Genomic DNA, 21,438 nt, shown 5'->3' with positions numbered 1-21,438 from the left:
CTGCCTAAGACACCGAGTAACTTGAGCCTTTGGGCTCACGGGAGGCTTCTTAGGATCATAAATGGCTCTCCCTCTGGATAAGCACACCTGCCATGTTCACCGCCATTCTGAAACCAATGTCTGGTCCTTTTGCCTTTCACCTCTCACTCAGCTGGACCAGCGTAAGACCTGTAGCAACCTTGGTCACTTAGGAACCTAGGTTAGTGAACGGTTCCTCAGGAAAGCTCTCCAACAGGTGTGCGGTTTGGGTGGGGGGAAATGAGCACGGGCGCTATTAAGATAGTCTGTTTTTTCACAGCTCAGGTGACACTGACCCTCACCCAGCTATGCCCAGAATCTACACAGAAAAAGTACCATGAGTTTTCAAGAAAGAGACCCAAAAGCCTGGCCCAGGAGCATTGGTGACCTTTTTCCAAATATTACCCCTGGGTAATATTTCCTTTCAGAGTTGCCCAGCGCAGCCCCAGAGCGTCCCACGTCACCATGAGTGCAGGCCCCACCAGCAGTTTAGGAAAGACTGTCCCCCTAAACCAGCCCCTGTGTTTGAGGATGGAGCAGCTTCCATGGCAAAGAAGAGAGGAAACAATGCGCTTTATAAAGAACCATATTTATTTTCATTTACAGCATCAAATACCATAAATAAAGCTAAACATCGTTGGCTGTGTGCAAAACACAGGGTCCCATGTGGCACTGTAAATGGCTACCCAAGGTCACAGACATGCGTTGCGAGGAGATGGGCGGGTGAGGGGGGAGGCTAGCTAAAGAGAAGGCTGAGAGGGAAGGAGAGCCCTCTCTGGTTGACATTCTACAAAGGGAGGGAGACTCTGCAAGAGAAGACAAGACAAGAGCGATGACTTCGTACTGGCTAGACTGCACCAGGGCAGCGAGCAATGCAGCATGCGGGCCCGTGCAGACAGGCCGAGAGGTCGGCGTGCTCCGGCCGCATGCAGGACAGACGCCCCCTTCCACCTGAGAGCCCGAGGCCCCACGTGCAACAGCTCCCCCAGCCTCGGCACGGCGTCCCCCTCTAAGAGCACTTGGAACGTCCCGCTGCTCTGGGTAATGAGTCAGCGGGCACACGTGTTTTGAGCAGAGCCATGGCGGCACGGACGCGGGCTGCTCCAGGCCAGGGCTGAGTGGAGTCGTGTCTCACAGCCACCCCTGGCCTGGAGCAACGATTGCTCCAGTGGAAGCTTCTGCATCCTCTGGGGCTTGATGAGACAAGAACAGTCAGAAGAACCACAGCAAAGCCCTTGTGTCTAAAGCAGAGGCTGCGCTGGGAAAGGATTTGCCGGGGGCGTGGTGGTGGTATGTTCAAAATACAAAGCCTGGGTGGCTCAAGCCTGCAATGAAGGCTGGGAGCATTATTTTTTTTGAAGCCTTTCCCCAAAGAGTCACCCATGGTTTTGATCAAGAACCTGCATACGAGAATGGAGGTAAGAATGCTTGTCTGTGTGTATTTTTCAGCGGCTACTAGACTGAAGTTCTTTTCCCAGGGGACAGAGCCCTCTCTGGCATGCTGTCTCACAGCTGGGGGACCCGGCCCAGGAAGGTAAGCGGTTTCGCAAGGGGAAAGGCATGCACACAGGCCGCACGGGGGGCCACAGGGAGGCAGGCATGCTGCCGGTGTGGACCAGGCGGCCGGCTCAGGGGTAAGTAGAGTCAAACATGGCTTTCCAGCAGAATGCCACCCCACGTCACCAACCCCCCAGGCCATGGCATGAGTCCGTTAGTATGCAAGACGCTCGCAGTTAGCACGGCCAGGACCGCGGCACAGAGGACGGGGCACAGAAAGCACGTTAGGTGTTAGTACCACTTTCTGAAAATTGGCAAGAAAACCAGTCACCTCCGAGCAGAAGTGTGTCAGCCAAGAAGTGGGTGTAGCACTGGAAGGCTGAAACGAACTGGTGGCCACAGTGTAAGGTTGGCAAGAGAGAGAGACAGAAAGGAGAATTTAGTTCAGGGTAGGGGAAAAAAGGGAAAAAGACTGGTAACACAAAAGGCACAGGAGTTGAAGATGAGGCAACCATCGATAAAAGGGAAACTTCCCCAAACAGACCGATGCTTAGGACCGATGGACCTTTCTGGTAGTGACCGCCTACCCATCGGCCAGAGTGGGTGCGTGCAGTTGGCCAAGGCCAGCGCTCCCCACTCTCCCCTCCGAGTGGCATGCATCCTCAGGAACCCCTGCCCCCCAGGATCTCTTTGTCCCAGTTTGGCTCCAGTGTCCCATGCTCATTCTTGAATGTGCTACGGAGACCGAGAGACGTCTGCCTCCTGGGATCACCAGGCATTTCAGTTCTGCCCACCAGGAAGGTTCACAGCCTCAGAACATACAAACATCTCGGGCTTCTGACAGGCACGCCCCGTCTCACCAGAGTAATTCAAACCAGTCTCTTTATGGCTGTAAATGACATTCTCCGAGAGTCTAACTCTGGTTCACGGAGCAGAACTCCACAGAGCATCCCCACCAACCCTGGGCTGAAGACAGAAGCTGGGACACGGCTGTGCACGTGTTCACATCATGCCCTCAAGAATTTCCTTTTAGACTCGAACACAGCATGACTCCAGGGCTCCTCCCACCATGCCGAATATGAAAATTCCAGCAAAAATTTGGAAAAATCCAACAAAAGTCATTGGACTGAGAACAGTTCCAATGAGGACAGAGGTGCCAGTTCCCACAGGCTGGGACACAGTCGTGCCCCTGTTTGCTCCAAGAATGTCAAGGAAGGCTTGGTAGAAATGCCTCTCCCCTTCTTCCTGCCCTATAAAACTTGTCATCTCCCAGCTCTCAAGCGCCTCAGCTCCTAACGCATGCCAGGCTCCATCCCTCCTTAATCTAGAGGAGCTCTCTCGTGTCACAAGTGCACAGAGCCATCTCCGGCCTGGCCACTCTAGACATCCTGAGCCTTGTTCTAGCAGACCCAGCAGAGGTACATGTAGGGGCAGGGCAGGGTGTGGAGAGGAGAGGCCTCCCCCTGGAAGCCCCGAGTGAAGGATACAGGTAGGGTGGACCCAAGGCCTGTTTTTGCCCTCAGTAGGGCATATTTCTTTATATCAGTCAACAAACAGCTTCTGCTCCCAGCCTCCCCAGCCAGTCAAGACACAGGAGGTCAGATACCTTCCTTTGCTAGGACAGTGTGAATACAAACTGGCTGCTTTGGCCAGATCCACGTGGCAGCTGAGTGGCTAAGCCACCAGAATGTCTGTGAGCAGGGCTCATTGGGGAGGTCACGCTTCCCAGATATCCTATACCCTGAGGTGCTAACAGACGGCTTCAGTCCCAAAGCACAGGATGCAAGAGGGCAGAGTCTTCCCTCAGCCTGACCGTTACGGACCCTGAGTGGCCGTGGCTCAGACAGCAGCCTGGGCTAAGGTCCGGGCGGGGGCACAGCTCCTCTCCTGCAAGGCACCAGCTCACCAGAGCTCTGCACGGCCGGGGACCCTGGGGCCTTCTGAGCCGTGCTCATTGACAGGGAGGGACCATGTATGTTTGTAGCAATCTGCTCGAAACCCCGTGGTCATCTGGCTGTGGTCTGGTGATGAGGGTAAAAACCTTTAAGCTACTAATCTGACATCAAAACCAGGGTGCAAAACAGGTCCCCCTCTATCCGGGAGGACAGATCACCACCAACGACATACTGCCGTGTGCTTCCATAAGGTTTAATTCTACTCTGATCTACTCTTTTCTTCAAAACTGATGACGTTTTCGTGTTGCCAAAACACTGTCCCTGTGGACAAGTGGTACCAGGGTACATACATCAAAAGGCACTGATCAGAAGGTGGCACGCTCACTTCTGTTTCTATAAAAGCCCAAACCATGAGTGTCGCAGGCAGCGACCGTGGCCACGGACTACACCGTGGAGGGGATTCGTGATACCAGTTATAAACTTCAAACCGTGTTGAGAAAAACGGACACTCATTGGGGAAAAAAAAAATGCTTTCTCTTGGTTGATTAAAAGTTAAAAATTGAAATGTAAACCTAGAACTATGGCTCGCTTTGGTATAAAAGAAGTACAAAGCTATAAAAAAACATCCTTCATGTTGTCCGGCCCCAGCACCAGAAGGGGATGTCCACCCGGATGCGGTCAGGCGCAGGGGGCCGGGGTGAAGCTCTTTGGCTTGGAGTGAATGGGCTAGAGAATGTCAGGCTGCCAGCCAGAGTCCTGGCCACCTACACTCAGACTGCCGCCTGAACCGGAAATGTGAGGGCCCTTTGGGGTGCTCGGCATTTCACGGGAGCTTCACCGGGAAGCATCTGAGCACCCAGCTGCGGATGGTCTCCAGGGACTCCTCGGACTCGCCGTACATGGAGCCCAGGACCTCGGAGAACACCCAGAGGAGGGGCAGCCCGAGGCTCAAGAGCTCATACGTGTAGCAGTAGTTGTAAGCATTGTCCCTGAAATGCAGGCCGGCTGCACACAGGAGTCCCCAAATCCAGTTAAGCAGGCTCCGGGGAACGTGAAGCAGGCCCCACGGCAGCACGAGGGGCCAGCTTAGCGCCTTCCTAAAGGAGGAATTGGTGATACCTGGAGGGCTGCCTTCGGGCGTGCCAATGGCAGCCGCTGCGCAAGAACTTTCCACGGGGGTGTCTCGCCGAGGGGCCTCTTGCTCCTTCCACGGTCCCTCCTCCTAAGAGAGGGAGAGGAGGGGGGGCATCAGGCCATGATTCTCATGAAGCACCCCACCGATGGAGCAGACGAAGAGAGCCCACACAAATAGACCATGGCAGACCCTGCATTTTGCAACCAGCCCCCCCAGTAAGAGCCCCTGTACACTGCTGAAGGGGGGCTGAATACGAGCATTGCTTTCCTGGGGCCAACATGACCACAGGGTTCACAGGCCTTCAAAACACACATCCTTTAAAAACAAAACAAAACAAAACAAAACAAAAAACACAAGGCTCACACATCCTTTGACTCAGAAATGCTTTCTAATGATCTGTCCTAAGAAATTTGAAACAGGGACGAAGATGGCTGTACAAAGATACTTGCCGTGAAAACAGTTATAAGGTAAAAATAGGACACAACATAAACATTCAGCAACATGGGGCTTGTTGAATAAATTATTAACCATCTTTTACAGGCATCAAAAATGATGCTTCGAAAGAATTTGTAATGTTATGGGGAATGGCTCTTGGTATACTGTTGCTACATAAAAAGAAGGATATGAAAATGTAGTGATAGGATTCCAACTAGGTGAAAAAACAATCACATAGGGCAATTTCACAAAATGTTAGTTACGGGTTTCTCAGAACAGAGTAGTGACCATTTAACTTTCCTTCTTTACATACTCTGTCCATCCGTTTTTCTACATTAAGCCTCTATGCCTCGTGTAATCCAAAAAGAGCTGTACGGTGTGGGTCCCTGCTGGGGGGAGCAGTGGTTCATCAAGCAGTGGAGAAGGTATTTGCTAAGAGCTGCCAGAGGGGACGCTGTCACCAACTGGCCACACACCCAGCAGCCTGTCACTTTGCTGACATCCAAGGCGGGGGCCCCGGGGTGGGTGGACTTAGGGAAAGGCAGGCTCCACGGGGAGGGAGGGGCATCCCTGCCTACAACACTGCAGACATGTGGGACCCAGGCATGGGGGACCCTGTAGTTTTCCCATGGCTGGGCATATAGTCCCGTCCCTGGGACATGGGAAAGCTCTTTTCAGAAGCCAGCACCACCGCTTACCGGCAAGCCAGCCTCCAGAACGGGATAAGCCCAGAGGCTGGCAGAAGGGGCTAAGGCAGAGACCCTCCACCCCGCACACACAGTAAAGACTCCCGGCTTCACCTGCTGGTCTCAGCCCCTCCAGGCCCAGAAACTCTGGCCTCGCTCGCAAGGACCTTTGAAAATGGGTCTCCTATCCAGGGGCCTTCCCTGTTTCACCAGCGCTTTCAGGACAAAACATACCTCTCTTTGTTGCTTCAACTCTGCTCGTCTCTTCCTCTGCTGACTGTTGGTCTTACAGTGAATGAAATGAGGCTTGCAGAAAAACTTGCCTGTAAAATGAAACATACACATACTGGCATGCATGGGTTTTCTCCTGTAAATTAGAGCCACGGCAGACACATGCCAATGTCTGTCCCTGTCTAGGTCAGGGAATACCAATACTGGGAGTAAGCCCGGGAGGCCTCAAACTTGGCTTCTGCCACGTGCCTTAAAGAAGCCACACTGAGATGAGGCAGCAGGACCCTTTGCTGCCTCTGAGCAGGCTGTAGCGATGGGGGAGTGGTGGGAGATGCCGGGGACGGGGCCGAAGCCCTCAGATAATCCCTAAGCCCAACTGAGGCCAAGTTCCTTCCCAAGGCCAGCGGCCAGGCTGCAGAATGGACAGCTCTGAGTATCAGCACTGCTTCTAGTTCACAGTCCTTCTGGGGGCCCCTGAAGGTGGGAAAGTCTCGGAGCAGATGGCAGCAGTGAAGGAGAGGAAAAGACCCAGGTGAGGGCTGCCCTGGATCCCGGGCCACAGCCCAGGACCATTGGGCACCTTCCAGAAAAGACTTCTTTGTTCACCGCTACAACAGTAACCTCAGTAACAATGGTACAGCAGGAAAAAGTTATCCGGCAATCACAATATAGCAGACACTCCTCTGAACACTTTCCACAAATTGACTCCCTTGAACAACCTCGCAACAACCTCATGAGCTAAGAGCTATTATTATCCTCATTTTACTGATGACCTAATGGAGGGACCAAGAAGTTAGGTAACAGGCCCAAGGTTACGTGGCTGGCTGACGGTTCACCCTGGTAGGCTGCTTCTCAGAGGAGAGGTTGCTATTATGATCGCTTTTGTAAGACATACTTTGTAAATAAAAACATTAATAAGTCATCATTTACTGAACCCTTGTTACAAGCCAGGTGTGATCCTCTTGCTGACACGGGGCCACGGAAGGTGGGGGTACTGGCGAGGACACGTATGTCAAGCACTTGGCACACAGTAGGTGCTGGCCGAGGCTGGTACACAGCAGGCACTCATGGACCCCGGGCCCACTCGGGGGGGGGGGCTCTTGCTATAGCAGGATCTCCCAGCTCCCAGAACAGCGCTCCCGGGGACGCCACAGTCCTTGGGAAGAACGGGGGCGCCCCAGAGGCTCGAGCAGACAGGAGGCCAGAGCAGAGCCCGGAGCATCCCCCGGCCCCCGGGAGTTACCTTCGTCGCCGTCGAAGGCGTAGGCAGCCAGACGCAGGGTGCTGGCGCAGACGCTGCAGCGGAAGCACTCCCGGTGGAAGAAGTGTCCCTCTGCGCTCAGCCGCTCCATCACGTACACACGCTTCTTACAGAAGTAACAGGTGTCGCTGCCGCCCAGGTTCAGGGGGAACACCTTCCGCATGGATTCCTGGGGACAGAGGGTGGCGGGAGAGGAGCGCCATGCGTCAGGGGCTGACACCGAGACTCCTGGAAAGTTCTGAGCTCAATCGTGGGGACCCCCTGGGCTCCTGTTTGCCACTCATCTGACGGCGGGCACTGTGGCGAGGCCGAGGGGCGGAGGATCCGCTCCCGGCACAGACCCCAACAACCCCAGCCCCATGTGGGCTGCTGTTAATTCTGCACCCAGACAGGCCAGCTGATGACGAAGGAGGCCCGGGAGGGGTTCCTTCAGAGGCTGGCTGCTCTGGTTCAGGTGGGAGTGGCGTCGCTCTGTCTGACAGAGGGGGCATCGTTCACAAACAGGCCTGCCCAGCGACGCTGACCCCAGCAATCTGCCCCAGGGATGAAAGGCTGCCTGGGTCTAGAGTGAGGTCCCCAAAAGGATGCTTTCCACACTCTTGTCCCCCTGCAGTGACTTAGGCCAAGCCGGGAAAGCCTGTGGCAGTCAAACTGCTAAAGAGAACGGCAGGAAAGCAAGAGGCTGTGTCTTTCAGCCCCTGGGGCAGCCAGGCAAATTCCTAAATGCAGGAGAGGGGATGAGGGCAAGGCAGCCATGTGCCTGGGGGATTGGGTGGATGTATCAAAAGGAAAGCAAAAGAACTGTCCAGTCAAAGGGCTGGTGAAGCAGCAGTCAGTCTTGTTGGGGAAAAGGGAGAATTCAGAGGGCAGAGTATCTCTCTGTTACTGGATTCTCAGTCTTGTGCCAAAGGGCTACTTGAGCTGGACACCAAATACTGAGGGTAAGGGGTGGCCTGCCTGGCCTTTTCACTGAGCTCTCTAGACATCAGGGGACAGGCTCTGCCTTGTGAAACGACCTTGAGGGGAGCCGAGTGAGGTTAATTGGTCAGAAAATGCAGCCCTCCCTCTAAACTTGGCACCGGTCTACCCCATTGTCACACCTCCTGTCCACAAGCCGGGGGCCTCAGGTGGGCCAGGCCGTCCTCCCTGGGAGACCAGAGCCGGTGTCTGCAGGTGAAGGCTGAGGGGTGTGCGTCCTTACCAGGTCTGGAGAGGTGGCCTGGGTCTTAGGTCTGTGATCATTCATGTACAGATTGACCAGGACTTCGGCTGCAGCCCCTATTCCGCTGGACACTTTCCCTACCGTCAGCTACCCGAGAGCAGAGGTAGAGGAGACAGAGACAAAGGTAGAGGCCAGTTAGGACTGAGAAGGAAAGCGCAAACAGGCTAGATGTGGGACAGGGCTCCACACCCACATGCAGACAGTGCCCGGCATCCCAGGAGATGCAAAACCAGCCTGGAATGGGCAGCAGGCATTCTGGAGATGGAGAGAAGGAGAGAGATGGAACGCTGGGGCCTGGGGTGAGCCAGGTGATTTGGAGAACTAGCTCCGTGGGCGTGCAAGGCCTGCAGGATTCGTTGAGTTTCTTGGTTCACAAATGGGATAAATGAATCCCAGAGAGAGGAAGGGAGCTCTCCCAGGCCACTTAGCAAATATGTGCAAGATTCAGAACTCCTCTCAGGTCCCCTGAGCCCCAGCCTGGGTGCCCTCACACCCTGAGGAACCAGGACCTCACAGATAGACAGCTGACCAACAGCCACCCTCCCATAGCCATCCCCGTCTTTGGAGGGCTGGGAGCTGCTGCTTCACAGGCATCATGAGCAGAACCGCTTCCCGCACCCCAGACTGGGAGCAAGCGTTAGGACCCCAGCTCCATCATGAACCAGTTCTGAGACTGGACACAAAACTCTCAGCTGCTGAGCTCAATTTCCTTATTTAGTAGGACAGGGACTGCCTCATGGACGTGTGGTATGAACTGAGGGAGAGAAGGGGGATTCAAGTGCCTGGCACTTGGCGGGGCTAGGCCAGGAGGAGCTGGACTCCTCCCTCTCCGTTTCCCGAGTGTAGCAGCTCCCAGCCTGCCTTGCAGCCTCCACAGCCCTGGGGAGCCATGGTGGCATCTAACCTGGGTGCCCCCCGGCCTACAGAAGCAGTGACTGGAATGGGAGCAAGGAGGCTACAGGATGGAACTCCACCACGTGCTCCAGGCAGCTGTGCCTGGAGGCCCCAGGCTGCTGCTGGCATGTCAGCTCTGGGCACCACTGGTGGCAGGTCACCAGTGCCTGTGCTCTGGAGGGCATGACGGCCACCCCGCAACTGTGAGCTTCTGGTTCCCCATCCACGTGTCCTGGGGCTGGGGCAGAGGTGGATCTGAAAGCCCAAGAACACATGGGCTGGTCACCCAAATACCCCCAGCAAATCCTATCTTGCTCCCCCTTTCCCACCAGCTATGAATGCCACCCCAGGAACATTGCAGTCTCCTCTTCAGGGAGGCACACAGCACAGAAATGGTTCTGGAAGCACCGTTTCTGACCCAGGATCCGGGAAGAAGGCAGGTCCCAACCCTCCCCAGCCTTGGAATCTGGCTTCTGGGAGGCGTGGCCGGAGGGAACTGTGGCTCAGGTGAACAACCATTGCCACGGCCAACAACAGTAACGGGAGCCGCCGGAGGAATGGCCTCCATCTAAACCCATGGCTGCCCCTGGGAGGCCACGTCTAATCTGCTACGAAAGCCTCAGCGATAAAGAAGGAAGTTCGGGGGACGGCAAAGCGAATGGCTGCGGTCCCCCAGCTCCTGGTAGCAGAGCCCTGCCTCAGAAGCTGAGACCAGCCTACTGGATTCTAGCAACAGCACAGCCACTGCAAGGGGGAAGGAGAGGGAAGGACGCCAGGCAAGCTGGGGAGAATGACAAGATCCAGGAGCTCCTACTCCCTTTCTCATTAAGGAAGCCCTCACACTCATGGCCCTTTGGAGCCCTTGGACCACATGTGGGGCTCCTGGGGATTGTAGCAGGCCATGGGCCTGCTAGGTAGGGGGTCTGAGCCCATGGCTCAGAGAGACGGGAGCCTCTCACACTTTACGAAGCCTGTCCTTTCCTGGGAGCACAGCAGCCAGGCCAGTTAGCCCAGACCTACTTCACCTCCCGAGCTGCCCCAACCTGGAGGAGATTAGCCTTCTGCTTCCAAGCACACTCTCTGCCATCCACAGGATGTCACGAATGCCAAGAAACCTGGCTCCTGTTTCTAAGAAAGGTTCAGGTGCCCTGACTCAGGACAACAAGCCATTGTTTGCTTGACGTTCCATCCCTCACCGGGACCCCCACCGGAAACCCCACTGGGACCTCCCCTGGACCAGGCCCCTCAGAAAGGGATTGAAGAATACTAAATACTTCTTGGGTTTATATCAAATCAAAGAGGGGGAGAAGACAGAGGAGGTCAGATTTACCTCCCTGCCCACACTGCCCTTGTGTGGCTGTCTCCCGAGGCCCGGTGTGTGAACTGGCTCCGAGGCGCTCTCCCAGAAACACTCCACGGTGATGCCGTGATACCCACATGCAATTATCGCCTCCCCTGAGTTAGAAGGGGTTGAGGCAGTACTTTCTGAGGCTTTAAATACAAATCCCTAATGGGACCTTATTAACCACTTAGCTAATAAGCACTCTGTGCTGCTGAGCTTTTGTGCAACCCTGGCTTAAGGAGCAATTACAGAAGCACGACGAGGGCTGGAAGGTAGCTGGCAGATGTCACCAGACCCATCTATGCGCTCATGGACTTGCTCAGTTGCTCTGCCAAGACTGGATACTCTCCAGGTCACCCAGCCAGGTGATTTAGGATAAAGACAAGACCTGGTCTTCCAGTATGGGCCAAAAAGGCTCCCTTCTCCCAGTTGCAATCACAGCCCCAGGCCATTGCCATAGCTTTCCTAAGAATAACGAAAGCACCCTTAAGGAGAGCAGCACTGGATCTCCCACATGCCCTTCCCAACCTGATGGAAACCAACCCAGAGTCACCGCTGGCCAATACCAAGAGGTGGACCAGACTTTCTGGAGAGGCCACAGCGAGACCCGGTGATGGGAACTCATCTCAAGAGGTGAGGGGAAGCCCCCCAGAAGCCCACCCCAGAGACCAGTGTGGAGGCAGACACTGCGTTGAGGGCTAGAGGTTCTCTTCTGTTTCTTGTCAACAGGATGCCTTATTGGCTCCAGTAGAGTGAGGACATGACCAGCTAGACCAATGCTAGTTCATTGCTCCTCAAACGATAAGTGGCAAATGACCAGGTTTTGGTTAAAAAAAAAAAAACAAAAAAAAAAAACTAGAGTCTGTTGTGACCTAGTATTTCCGGACATAGTAAATGTGAATTACTGGAAACAGGATCACACACTTGGATGTGAGCCAATGTCAGATTGCTCTACAAGGTCTAATGCTCACTCTCACTCGCTGTGCTCACTGGGTCACAGACCAGTACTTGCCCATGAACCACACCCTGAGTAGCACTGCTTGAGCCGATTAAGCTCTTAGGATCCTAAGACAGAGATCAATTTGTGGAGAAACTTCCAGAAAAGTTTCCAGAAAAGTCAGTCCTGGTATTGACCTCAGAGTGAGATCCAGGCATTCTCAGCAAGGAGATTCGTGCTCTAAAAGGCAGGCTGGTCAAGAGGAGAATTTATAATTTGGGAATTTGTTCCAACAAAAAGATGTGGCCAGAAATGATCACATCCCGGTCACTAGTTTTTAAAGAATTGATTATTCCGGAGGGCCATGGGGCTGTTTTTGCAAACCTTAATATAGCTTTCAATATTCTTGTATTTTAAAGAACTGGAGTATTTACTATCCTCCACCCCCTTTTGAATTCTAATTATTTTTTCATTAATTAGAACAAGCTGGAATGGCTGGACATTTCTGGTGGGCCATTATCTCACATTACATTAGATTAACCTCACATATACCACTTCCCTTCTGTGAGCCTCAGCTTCCTCAGCTGTAAAATGGGGAGACCACTGCCATCCCTGCAAAAAAGGGTCACCACAGAATTCAGGCCACACCTCAAATGGTGCGAGGCCCCCAAGAAGCACTTTGTGGAGAGTTAATGAGTCCAAAACACTGCCACTTGCATGGTTTTTACATTTTTATGTTCTAGAACTTCTTTTTTCTTTTCTTAGATGGCCTTCACTCTGGGAAACTCTAGGTCACTTGGGTGCCCTCCTCTGCGTGAGGAAGAATGATGTGGCCTACCCAAAATGAACACACGGACTTCTCTTCAATGGGTCAACCCAGATTCAAACATGTGGCACATGTATGGCATATGCTGATGTCCTCTGCATCATCCCCAAAGGCTGAAGACAGCTGTGCCCCCCAAGGAGGCATGTTGGAGGCAATCCTGGCACTGAGCTTAGAACGTGACCATCAGTCCCTGGCTGCATATTGGAGCCTTTCTCACCAGCTCTGAGATGGCCCACCTCCCTGCTGGTCTGAACTCCCTGATGTCATGACTGTGTCTTACTCATCTCTACACTCCTGGCACAAGGCCTTTGCTCTGAATGAAGGAGGAAGCAGGTTCCTGGGCCACTTTGTGTCCGAACAATGCTAACTACCCACCTCGGGCCTGGAACTCAGCCATGGATACCAGGTGTCCAGGCCGTGCTTCCCCACGGAGCTGGGCCACCCGAGGCCACCTGGCCTGCTGTGAACATCATGAAGCCCACACAGCTCAGGCAGGGTAAGGGCAGAGGTGCTAGGGCCTCAAAGGTGAGGGCTCACAGGAAGGGGAGCAGGGCCAGAAGAGGTCTCCTGGGCCCACTGGGGCTGACATTCCCCTCTGATGAGTCCCAAGGGGAGAAATATCATAGGACAGGCTGAGGGCCTGGGTGCCCAGGGATATGCTCAGGGCAAGAGCAAGAGAGGCCAAGAATAGAGACCACCTCCTTCGAGGGGGTCTGGAAATGACATGCTCAGAGTTGAGACTCGGGCAGGCCTTTGGGGCTGTGACCTCCCCTGGGCACCCATGTCTGCACCTGTGTCCCCTGGCACCAGGCACTGTGCTGTGATCGTACATGTGTGGCCCTCAGAGCCTTGCGAGGTGGGTCTCATAATCCCGCTTCGCAGATGAGGCAGCTGAGGTTCAGAGAGGCTCTAACTCACCTGAGGCCGCACTGTTGTTAAGTGGCTGGGATGGAAATGGGAACCTGAAGGTGACTTCTTTGCCTTTAGAAAGAGAGGAATCAACATGCATTTCAGGTAAGTGAGATTTCTTTGGGAAGTCTCCTCCACTGGGGAAAGAGCACATTTACTGGACACTACAGGCATTCTACCTTTGCCAGCTCACTGCATCATTCCTGGCACTACCAGGGTTAGCTGCCATCACCTCCAGTCTACAACTGGGGGCCTGGGGTGGTGAGAAGTCCACCGACTCCTCCAAAGTCACGTGGTGAGTGCCCGGAGCTCTGACTCTAAGCCCATATTCTTCTCCCTAGAGCACCCTGCTTCCCTGACACACACCAGCACTCTGCGAATTAAAATCCCCCTGAGAGGGGATGCACACAGGACACCTCCAAAGGCGGTCCTATCCCAGGAACAAAGAGAAGGATGAGGAGGTTGGGGGTAGCCTTGAGATCTATCCTTGTATCAAATGAAAGGAAGACATAGTACCCAGCCAAGACTCCCCTAATTTCCTCTACTGCGCAAATCTCTCCAGGAAACCCTGCAAATCCAGTTTTAAAACAAACACCCCCCACCCCCAGGTAGAGAAAGCTCCTTTTGTAATGCACATTGCTCTTCTGACCCAGGAGGGCTGAAAGCACAGGCCCCTCTTGCTTGTTGGCACAAACACTTGACCACCATCTTGTTCCTGCAAGAGCTCCCCAGCCCGGGCAAATGGCTAGCAGCCATGCCAGTGCCAAATCGGCAGTGGCCTCCTTGCTTGAAAAAAGGAGTTAACGGATGGTTGCCGGGGCGTCGATAACACTACAGGAGGGCTGGTTTGATGGGATGGATGAGTCGAATGAGTGCTAGAGACATACAAGTGGACATGATCCCTGGTTGGGTCTTTGAAAGACAAGACTCTGGTCACGATCTAGATCCTAAATGAGAGGACATCAATACGCCCTGTGACCATTCAGGCCAAGCTGCCAGCAGCATTACTGAATCTTAAAGCATATGTCCAGTTGAGAGGGCTGTCTGAAGGCATAGCCTGGCCACATCTCTTGGAACTGGTGACCCAAGTCTGCATCCCCGTAACACGTAACCCCATCTGAGGTTGGCTGGGGCTGTTCCCACAGGCAGGGGAGTATCTCTGCACCCTCAGAATTGGAGTGCAGGGCTCTAGGGCAGGAACAGAGACACGCTGCCTGCCTCAAGGTTGCCAAGGACTAAGCATCAGTTTCCAAGTGAATTTTCCTTCCTTGGGCTTCCCTGAATAGAGGCTTGGCCTCTGGGTAATGAGAGCAGGGGCTTGGAGGAAGCACTGTGGCCTCAGGCTCTCTCCAGCAGGGAGGCTCCCAGAGCTCCTTTGGACTGCATGAAGTTTGTCACCAGGTCGTCACTGACTTTAAGGGGCAGCCAGTTCTCTCTTTGGAGGAGGCTCACTTGCCAGGTTCCACATGCACAAAACCCAGTGTTGACTCAGGGTGGGATGGGGTCCAGGAGAGGGAGGGAAACTGGTGGTGGGGGATGGGGAGACTGCAGAGCCCATGGCAATACCTGGAGCAGAGGGCCTGGGACTGGTTAGCCCAAAGCCCACCCCATCTGCAGCTCTCAGTGCAGCTGGGCGCGGAGCTCTTTGTGGCTATGGCCTCTGAGCTGGGGCATCTGACGAGGTCTCCCACTCGTGCTCGGCCACTGGTACAAAGAACACTGTGCCAGGGGCAGGAGGCCTGGGATCTAGTCTCCTCCTTGCACCTTTGTGTTCTCAGCTGTGGCTCTACTCCTGATCAGTTCTCCTTCCCAGGAAGAACGCCCCACCCTCCCCGCACACAACAGCGTGTAACACTGTTACCTTTCCCCAGCACGCCAGCTCCCTGCTACCTGCTACAATTTTTCCAGAGGAAGTACTATCTCGTCTTTACCTATATATTACATTGTCCCTGATTGTTGATTTCCACCCACTGGGATACAAGCCGCATCAGGGAAGGAAGGTAACTCCAGATCACTGATGCTCATCCCGAGAGCCCAAAGGGCCTGACACCGAGTTGTCTGTGGTTTAGTAAATGTTGGCTGAATGACTGAATGTTCACTTGCTGGCTCGCTTCATGAGTAACGTTGGTTAAAAGCTGCTTGAGGAGCCCCGTGGAGGAGCACCCGAGGGCCTCACTGAAGCATGACGATGACAGAGCAATGCCTCCCAATGAGAAGTGTCTCCATCAGACATGAGGGTGGCCTCGCGTGTGCCTAGGGGATTGCCTCTTGCCTGCAACTAGAGCTCCAATGCCTACAGGAAACCAAGTCAGGGAACTTGGGACATGTGGGGGCTTTTCTGGCCCCAGCTCTGCCCTTAAGCCAGGCCACCCTGAGCATGAAAGAAAGGCAGAGGCTAGAGGGGACACCGACCAGGGCCAGCCAGAGGTGGGGGGCTGGAAAGAAGCACGGCGTGGGCCCAGCTACCCAGCCAGGAGCACCAGCTGCTGCCTTTCTGTGCCCAGGCACTGTCGTCCCTTCCTGTCTCATGAAGGGCGCCGTAACAGGAAGCACCCCCGCCCCCATTGGACAGGGGAGGCTCCTCTCCCAAGCTGGGCAAAAGGGCTGCTCTGGAATTTTGGTGAGGATGATGACAAAAATGTCAGTCCCCACCCAGACAGCTTGCTATCACATGAGCCAGGAATTGCCTCTTGCTGATGAAAAAACACAGAAAATCCCAGACAGGTCAGGAGCCCTGAGGCCAAACAGCTGAGCAGGGCTGACCTGGAGGAAGATGCCAGGCATCCTGGCCAAGGCGGTCTTCGGAGGAGCTGCAGGTCAGAGGTGTTTGTGCCGCCCTAGGCCACCTCCTGCTGCCCTGCCGAGGATGCTCCATAGCCTCACTGGGGATACTGGAGGGGGTGGGGCTGATAATATCCCTTGCTCCTTTCTTAGAGACCCTACCTGCACCCTTCTCCCCACAGCAGTGGGGGGCTCAGCTACAAACCAAGAGGCAGCTCCTAATTTTCCACTCAGGCAACAGCAGATGGCTGGTTTGTGCTTCAGCCTAACAGCATGGAAGCAAATGAGCCGTGACTCTGATGGGGGACATCTAGCCTTCTGCACCAAGGTGAGCCTGGGGGAGCGAGACAGACCAGGTGTGTTTGGAGGAGCACAGTTTGCGAGGAAGAGACCAAGACCCACTTCCCGAGCGACAGCTGAGGAAGCGGGCTTCACATCCATTTTCAGGCTCATCCAGCCCAGGGGCCAAGCTTCCTGGAAACCATCCCTCTGCCGCCCCAGCTCGCTAGAGTTCTCAGCTTACTTGGTAAGAGGAGGACAATGGAAACCATGAAAAGTGCTCCAGAACCCCAGTTTAAAAATTATTCTAGGGTTGCAGTTCATGACCTACTTACTTGAAGTTAGCTTCCCACCTCCTCCCCTCCTCTGAGCCAACCTCTGCCCTGCTACTTGAGTCCTCCTTCTAGAACATGGAGCCGTGGCATCAATGGCTCTAAGAGGGCAGAATGAAACTCCTTAACATGAAGAGTGGGCTGACTTCCACCCTCAACCTCCACACTTCCATACTTTTATTCCCAAAGCAAGTTGCACCAGAATCTTCTTTCTGTTCACACAAACCGTGAATACCTTCCTTTGCACAGGCTAGACCTTTCTAGAACCTTTGCCTCTCTCTTTCCATGGAACCTTTGACACTTGGTTCCCATATTGCCTCCTCTGTGAATCCCTTCCAGGCTTCTCCCCTTTGGGTTCCTATAAACTTGCCTTTTATATCCCCCAGAATTAAGGGACAGTACTGAAAAGTGGCAGGTTTGTTACGTGAGATTGCCGTTTCGTTGGGTCAAAAACATCCATAGACTGGCAATCGCCTATTTCTTGCCTAAAGCACTGTTTGTCCTCAAAACTGGAGAAAGACAGCTGTGCCCCTGTCCTCCTCATGTCAGCATCTGGCACGCGGTGGCCTAGGATGGGGCCCCGGTTAATGCTTGCTGGGTGAGCAGCACAGTGAGACACGTTTTCGTGGGCTGCCTCTCCCGCTTTGTTGCTTGCTCCAACACAGAAACCACCGAATCTGGGACGGCTGGAAAGGATCTTACGCATTTTCATTGCAGCCAAGCCAAGCAAGTTCCCGATGCTTGTCTGCGCAGGTCAAGCAGAGCAGGAGAGTATCTCAGAACATGCAGGGAGTCGGGGAAGCTAGTTGTTCAGGACGGCTACCTTTCTGGCAGGAGAAACAGAGTCAACAGTCGACAGAGAGGAAGCAGCAGCTGGATCGGGAGACGGAAGGCAGGAGGAAGAAGCCGGAGGGTGAGTGAGAGACAGGCCTTTAGAAAGTAGTTTATTCTGCACAGAACAGAAACAGAGGAAATGGTGATTGTCCCCGGGCAGCGCGCAGCGATGTAGCCTCCACCGTGTAGCCCCATGCCTACACATTCAGGGAGGGGAAAGGAAATCCAGGGCTGGGTCTCAGGACAGAAGAGAAACCTCTGTCTTGGGAGCCCAGCAGGACTGTCTGACTCCTGGATACACTGCATTCTGCTACAAACAACCTGGCTTCCTCATCACAGCAAAGTAGCGGGAGCAGACCCATCCTGTGTGTGTGTCCGTCTGCGACAGGATGCCACAGCGAACTCCCAGTGCTCTCACTCTGTAGCCTGGTGTGAAGGAGCCGCTGCCAACTTAGGAGAGGAGAACCCTGGGGCCACTATGGGGCAGATGGCCACAGCAAGCCTCTCTACAGCCCCTGGGACCCAGAAACAAACTAGATACAAAACTTCTTCCCATGACAGTGACTCTGCCTGGTGGCAGAGGACATAGGTCTGGGGGGAGACAAAAGGAAAGCAGCTCTCTGCAAGCAAGGGGGCCCCTGACACACACATGCCTGGCGGCATTGTATTAGCAACTCTTCCCTCTCCTTGCCACGCACTCCCTCTTCCTTTCAGCAAGGTTCTAGGTCAGTACCTGGCATGGAGAGGGCTGTGCTTACCTCCCTGAGGCAAAGCCATTCTGCTTGCCTGATGCTGCCTTTTGGAAAAGCAGAGCACAGGTTAGAGCCTAGAGTTGGCCCATCATTCGGGATTTCCCCGGTCAGGGCCATGGGGAGATTTCTCCATTGTGCCTCAATTTAAGCCACTGGGATGGGATGCCTGCAACTGACCAGCTTTCCTTCTTTGTATTTCCTCCTAGGAAGCTCAGCGCCTACTCAGGCCTGTCTAGGCAGCATATGTTTCTGCTCGTCACATTTTCCTTTGACCTGAGTCTACGTTGCTACCTTGGTCTTCCCTTTGTCATGACTGATCTCGTGTTTTTGCATCAGCTCATCCGTGTCTTTTTTAGACGCTAGCCTGAATTCCTTAGTGACTTGAAAATCAGTACCTAAGGTACTGCCATCCTTGTTAGTGACACCCCATCTCGAGCCTCAACCAGACCCACCAGGTCAAAACCACCACGAGCCCAATCTCTTCCTCCTGGAAGAGGAGGAAGGGGAGTAAATGAAGCTCCGGAGATGGACTCATGGCCACTTTGCTGGATGTGCAGCATCAAGCTTCCTGGGGGGCTCTGAAAGTCCCATGTTTACCTGCGGGAAATCCCCGTGTCCAAACATGGAAGCAAGGTGAGCCGCCTTCTCCTTAATGTTCTTTTTGTGAAATTCCCTGTTGGCCAAGTTCTGAGCCCTCTTCTGCAGGCAAGGTGAGAGAGGGGAAAGAGAAAGAGACAGTGACAGAGACGATGGTGGCTGCCTCCAGGAGAGCGGCAGGATGAGACAGGAGACGGGGTGTGAACAGGACGAGGAGCCCACCCAGTGCGGAGGGGACAGAGGAGGGAAGGAAGGCACCCCAGACAGAGGCAGAGGAAGGGCCACGGGCAGGGCTTTCACCTGGAGAATCTTGTCCTCCACTTGCTGCAGCCGCCGCAGCACCCCAGAAAGAGCCAGCGCTCCCTGGCAGGTGGGAGGCAGGCCAGCGGGAGCCTCGGGCCCACCTAGCTGCAGGTCCGACTTGGCTCTGGCCCTCCAGGGCCTGTTCGGGCACCCGCCGCCAGCAGACACTTGGTTTAGTTCTCGGAGCACATGCCCCGTCACAACCACCGAGGGGAACTGGGAGAGAAGGAAAGTCAAGCTTCCTTCCCGACTGTGGCCCATTCATATACCCCTGCCATGAGCCCTCCCCACAAGGACCGGGGACCAAGGCACAGAAGAGGCCACTGTGAGTCGGATTCCCCGCTAACCTCAGGTACTGACTTTCCTTCACCTGCCATCCTTGTTAGCGACACCCCGTCTCACCTCAACCCAGACCCACCAGATCAAAACCACCACGAGCCCAATCTCAGTCCTCGCTGCCCACAAAGTCACTTAGGGTGCTTAGAAAAAGCCACCTGAGCTTGGGCCCAACCCCCGGACAGTCTGGTTTAACTGGCCTGGGGGTGGGTAGCAGCTGGCGATACTCTTCAAAAAGCCCTCTAGGTGATTCCTCTGTGCACACAGGCCTAACATCACTGCCATCCTCATTGACCTCGCCCAGCCTCCACCATGGGAGCAACACCGACCTCCTGCTGCGGGCAAGACATTTCTGAACACTGCACTCAAGAACAGTGATTCTGTTCAAACCCCAAACCCAGAGATGCAGGCTGGACAGAGCCTCGGGCCACGGTTGCCAGCGGCCTCCCTGGCCCCGGGGGGTGGGTCCTCATCTGTTTATCTGACTGGCACCAGGGGAGGTCTTCTCCACACCCCGGCCTTACCCTTTCAGTGGTGTGAAGCCAACTGGCCTCCCCCACCAAGCTTATCTCACCATCCCTGTCACTTGTCCATCTACTTAGAAATCTCCTATCCAATTGGCCTGCAAACAAAGCTAAGAGTCCTGGAGCATCCCCCCAAATGCCCCAAATACCCCATAGATGTGGTTTGCTCCCCGCCAAGCAGATAAAGCATCAGGAACACAGCAGCTGGGCAGACGACATTCAGGGCTGGCGTGTATTTCCAGAAGCTGTAGACCTGGTTATTCTTACCTATATGGACTATACCTCAAGTTCTGTCTGCCTTCCCAGAGAAGCTACCGTCAGCCCTACCTGGGGCACACAGAGACACCGACCCCACCCCTCTGGACCAAAGTCCCTCTGACTTCACCAAGACAGGGTCCACTGGAAGGAGCCCTACCTGCCTTTTCAGAGGAGGTGGTGGGCTGGGTGTGGGCTCCTCCGGCCTGGAGCAGCGAGGGTTAATAGGTGGGTCAGAGGAAGTGCGCAGGACGGGCTTACCTATCCCTGAGACACGGCATTCCTGGGAGGAGGAAGGTGAGTCCGAAAAAGCAGCCACAGGAAACACGAAGGAAAAGGAGAGTCAGACACTTAGAGGCAGGAGAGGAAGAGAGGTGGGCAGAGAGAGTTTGCAAGTGCAAAGACAGCCCTGGGCTGAGCTCCCACGAGCCAGGCCCAGCAGGGAAACTTGAACCCTGGTTCTCTGTCCATGTGAACAGCAAGTCCTGGAGTCCCCTTCTCTTGGACAACGTGTAAATCCCAGGGACGCCTCGCTCTTGGCTCAGACCTGGGCCACTGGGCCTGCACTGCCAGAGCCTATGCCAAGCCCAGGTGGCCAGCCCTGGTGTCCTCCTAGAAATGGCCAAATCTCCTGCACACGAGATGACAGGGACAGTACATTCCTTCCAATGGAAGAGAACCCTCGACTGACACTTGGGGACCTCTAGGGGCCAAACCTCTAGAAGGGGCAATTGAGGAAAATAATCACAAGTCTCAGGAAAATGGTCCCCTTTGAACTAAAACTTAGCTTCTTGGGGAAGGCCAGTTTGTCCAGAGGGGCAGGGCCCACCGTCAAGACCAGGGAGACATTTATGATCGCCTGTAAGCCTGATTAACCTAGAGTCTGTCCTTCTCCTGAGAGGAGCCTAATTCTGTTGTACAACAGGTGTTCTCCAAAAAAGAACCAAACCCCATGTCCCAAGATTTTGTAATTTGATGATGGCATCCCAGAGCAATTCAGAAGAATGAACCATGCTGAACAAACCATGGAGTCAGAGTCTGAGAACAATCGGCTTGGTGTGCAGCCTGCCCCATGGTAGTCTGCCTCCTTCAGCCTCCCAGGTGCCCTGGTCAGACTCCACAGCCCTGCCGGCCTGACCCGAGGGAACATGGAGGAG

General features: G+C 54.4%; 1 protein-coding gene across 11 annotated transcripts in view; it reads right to left on the bottom strand.

The window, feature by feature from the left end:
- Nucleotides 1–21,438, bottom strand: part of MICAL2 (microtubule associated monooxygenase, calponin and LIM domain containing 2) — a 210,019-nt gene that overhangs the window by 72,980 nt on the left and 115,601 nt on the right. For 2 of the 11 annotated variants that reach the window (XM_032853485.1, XM_032853486.1), the window contains 11 exons: nt 20,442–20,564; nt 19,164–19,382; nt 18,864–18,965; nt 17,504–17,629; nt 13,298–13,360; nt 8,360–8,467; nt 7,141–7,327; nt 5,901–5,989; nt 4,530–4,632; nt 1,847–1,904; nt 589–824 (listed from right to left, as the gene is read on the bottom strand). In XM_032853485.1, coding sequence (XP_032709376.1) covers nt 1,864–1,904; nt 4,530–4,632; nt 5,901–5,989; nt 7,141–7,327; nt 8,360–8,467; nt 13,298–13,360; nt 17,504–17,629; nt 18,864–18,965; nt 19,164–19,382; nt 20,442–20,564 — 1,161 coding nt within the window. In that variant the 3' untranslated portion in view covers nt 589–824; nt 1,847–1,863. Of the gene's footprint in view, nt 1–588; nt 825–1,846; nt 1,905–4,529; nt 4,633–5,900; nt 5,990–7,140; nt 7,328–8,359; nt 8,468–13,297; nt 13,361–17,503; nt 17,630–18,863; nt 18,966–19,163; nt 19,383–20,441; nt 20,565–21,438 lie in introns of those variants that run through there. The other 9 variants (XM_032853488.1, XM_032853487.1, XM_032853495.1 and 6 more) reach the window with 9 other exon arrangements.

Source organism: Lontra canadensis, unplaced genomic scaffold, assembly GCF_010015895.1.
Source record: "Lontra canadensis isolate GAN:19392208 unplaced genomic scaffold, GSC_riverotter_1.0 scaffold7, whole genome shotgun sequence".
Taxonomy (NCBI): Eukaryota; Metazoa; Chordata; class Mammalia; order Carnivora; family Mustelidae; genus Lontra; species Lontra canadensis.
The sequence above is the reverse complement of the archived record's forward strand: the minus strand, read 5'-3'. Positions and strand labels throughout refer to the sequence as shown.